The sequence below is a fragment of the Haplochromis burtoni genome, unplaced genomic scaffold (genome assembly GCF_018398535.1).
Source record: "Haplochromis burtoni strain Fernald_Lab_line unplaced genomic scaffold, NCSU_Asbu1 Contig_475, whole genome shotgun sequence".
Lineage (NCBI taxonomy): Eukaryota > Metazoa > Chordata > Actinopteri > Cichliformes > Cichlidae > Haplochromis > Haplochromis burtoni.
Window position 1 is genome coordinate 75,995 of NW_024582836.1, and position 2,402 is coordinate 78,396.

General features: G+C 42.9%; 1 protein-coding gene across 1 annotated transcript in view; it reads right to left on the minus strand.

Moving 5' to 3' along the window:
• Nucleotides 1–6: 6 nt before the first annotated feature.
• trip10b (thyroid hormone receptor interactor 10b) overlaps nucleotides 7–2,402 on the minus strand; it is a gene marked incomplete in the record, with an annotated part of 19,838 nt that continues 17,442 nt past the window's right edge. The window contains 4 exon segments of the mRNA XM_014341287.2: nucleotides 7–1,248; nucleotides 1,337–1,458; nucleotides 1,969–2,036; nucleotides 2,132–2,264. Coding sequence (XP_014196773.1) covers nucleotides 1,103–1,248; nucleotides 1,337–1,458; nucleotides 1,969–2,036; nucleotides 2,132–2,264 — 469 coding nt within the window.

Here is a 2,402-nt window from a genome sequence, read left to right on the forward strand (position 1 = left end):
AGCCTGAACGCATGCCACGGGTTAACCGAGGAGCGTGCGCCGGATTAGACCGCGCACAGGCTCTTTCAGTTGCTTTACTCACCAGAAAATGCCCCAGACAGCAACAACCATTGTGCTTTCGTTATCTGGCCAAGTCAGTTATTAATTTCCAATAAGATTAAGAGAGACCTCTGCAGTTTCCCCATTCCCAATCTACAAGAGAAATCTCGCTCACTGTCAGGGCCTGCGTGTGACGGGCAAGCTACAGGTCTCTGAGAGGCACCGTGCAGACAGAGACGCTGTGCTCTGCATGACAATCGCTGCGAGATCTAAATGTTCAAAAGTATAGTTACACTTCCATAGCGTGACTGTCTCCATCATTGTCGCGGCATGTCTGAATCAGGTCAGGAGGAGTCAGCAACAAAGTGAAAGTGTTTGAATAACCGGTTGGTGAAGCCATGGAGAAAAATGACTAATCTTCACATGGAGGGCCCGAGTTCTGTTCCAAACAGACCATAAACACACGTAAACCTATCCTTTCCTCTCACCGTCTACCGGGAGGGTCATTGTGCACTCCCTACTGAGTAGTGGTTTTCAGTTAAAATAATTAAACATCACATTTCTAAATAATAATAATAACAATAATAATAAAAAAACCCTCACATTATCCTCTCACATGAAGGAATTGGGTAAATAGTTGGTGTTAAAACAAGAAAAGGTTCAGCAGGTTAATTCAAATCATTAGTGGGAAAGTCAAGTGGATGGATACAAACATTGCCATAAACATATCAAAGTATGTTACAGGAGTGGTCACTTCACACGTGACAAAATGTTCAGGCATACATTCAAAAGTTTTGGGGTTTTTTGTTTTAAAAGAGCTGAGATCTATAAAAGTCAAAGTTTCGTCCGTCTGCGTTTAGAGGCAACGTCTGCCACGGCGAGCAGAGATGGAGTGTATGATATTGCGATCAGCCTCGATAACAAGCTTTATAATCACTCACTTTCATCTCTCCATACACATCACTAGCTGAGATAAAAGATGTAGAGAGCAGCTCCAATTATCTGGAATGACTTTGTGTTCACCTTTGGCTGTTAACTTCCAGCACAAGCTCTGTGATGGAAGTTAGGATGCGAGTTTGACATAGGATGAAGGTATATAGCCCTCGTCTCCACTGGCTCTAAGGACTCTCATCCATCCGTCGCCTTTATCCTCTTCCATTATGCTCAATAGCTCTCCCTCTTTAATGGAAACGGTGCCCTCGCTGTTGCCTGCACATAAACACCCAAGTAAGAGATGTATAAAAGGCTAAATGGAGACCTATTTATTAACAAGTTTAATGTCAGTCATAAAATTCACCTTCAAAGCTGTACAGAGCCGTGCACTGGCCAATAGGACTTTCTATTTCATCAAACTCTTCATCGAACTCTGCGTAGATGTTCGCATCAGGATCATGTGTTACCCTGCTGGACATGCTCGTCCTCAGATAGAAAAAAAAAGATTACTCATTCAGTTTCACTTTAAATGTTCACACGCTAAGGTAACTGGTATCAGTGTCTAAAAGGCAGACATCAAGCTACAGCCAGCAGTCAGTTGACTCAGGACACAAGGCACCCCTGATTCAGACAACTGTCATGTGATGGCCATGTGACTTTTTAAAATTACATCAAGCAATAGCTCCTAAGGAGGTGCCTTGGTTTTTTGAGAGGGGAAAAAAGTCACATAAACGTCAGACCACCACAGCCAAGTTTAAAATGTGAACATCTTCAGTGGCCCAGGCAAACTTTTTTGTCACAAATCTGATCACCGAACTAGAAAATTAGGATTTTCTATAAGCATAAATATGTGATTTCAGTTTTAAACGAGTTTTGGACAGTTTCTTCTCTTTTTATGACAGGTGGTCTACATTTCTTAAGTACTGTGCTATTTACATCAAGCTAAGCTAAGCTAAGCAAACTGAAAGTCTCCTCGTACGTTTCCTTTAAACTTACCCATACTCTGTGTTGTTGTTGACAGGAAATGGAGATTCCTCTCCTCCCAGAGCTTCTGAGAGCCACGTCTGTCAAGAACATGAAGATTTGAAATGTTTATGAAAATTGCCCCAAAATACAGTACGGTATTAGCTTGCGTGTGCATATGTATGTGCGCGATAACCTCGTATTTGGCGAGCTCTCCCCTCAGGCGGCCCATGTCCTTGGTCATTTCCAGGATCCGAGGTTCCAGACTGGAGGGGTCTCCCATCTGTGGATTCTGCTCGTACACACCCTTCATCTTCTCCAGGGCTTCACTGACAAAAGTGATGAAACAAGAAGAGAGAGGTGTTAATGTTTGGGGAATGCGATGTTTAAGGAAGTCTTTTTGAGAACACTTGTTGAGCTGCTGTTTTAAATCACTGCAAAGCTGTTGAATGGGGTCGGGGTCAGAG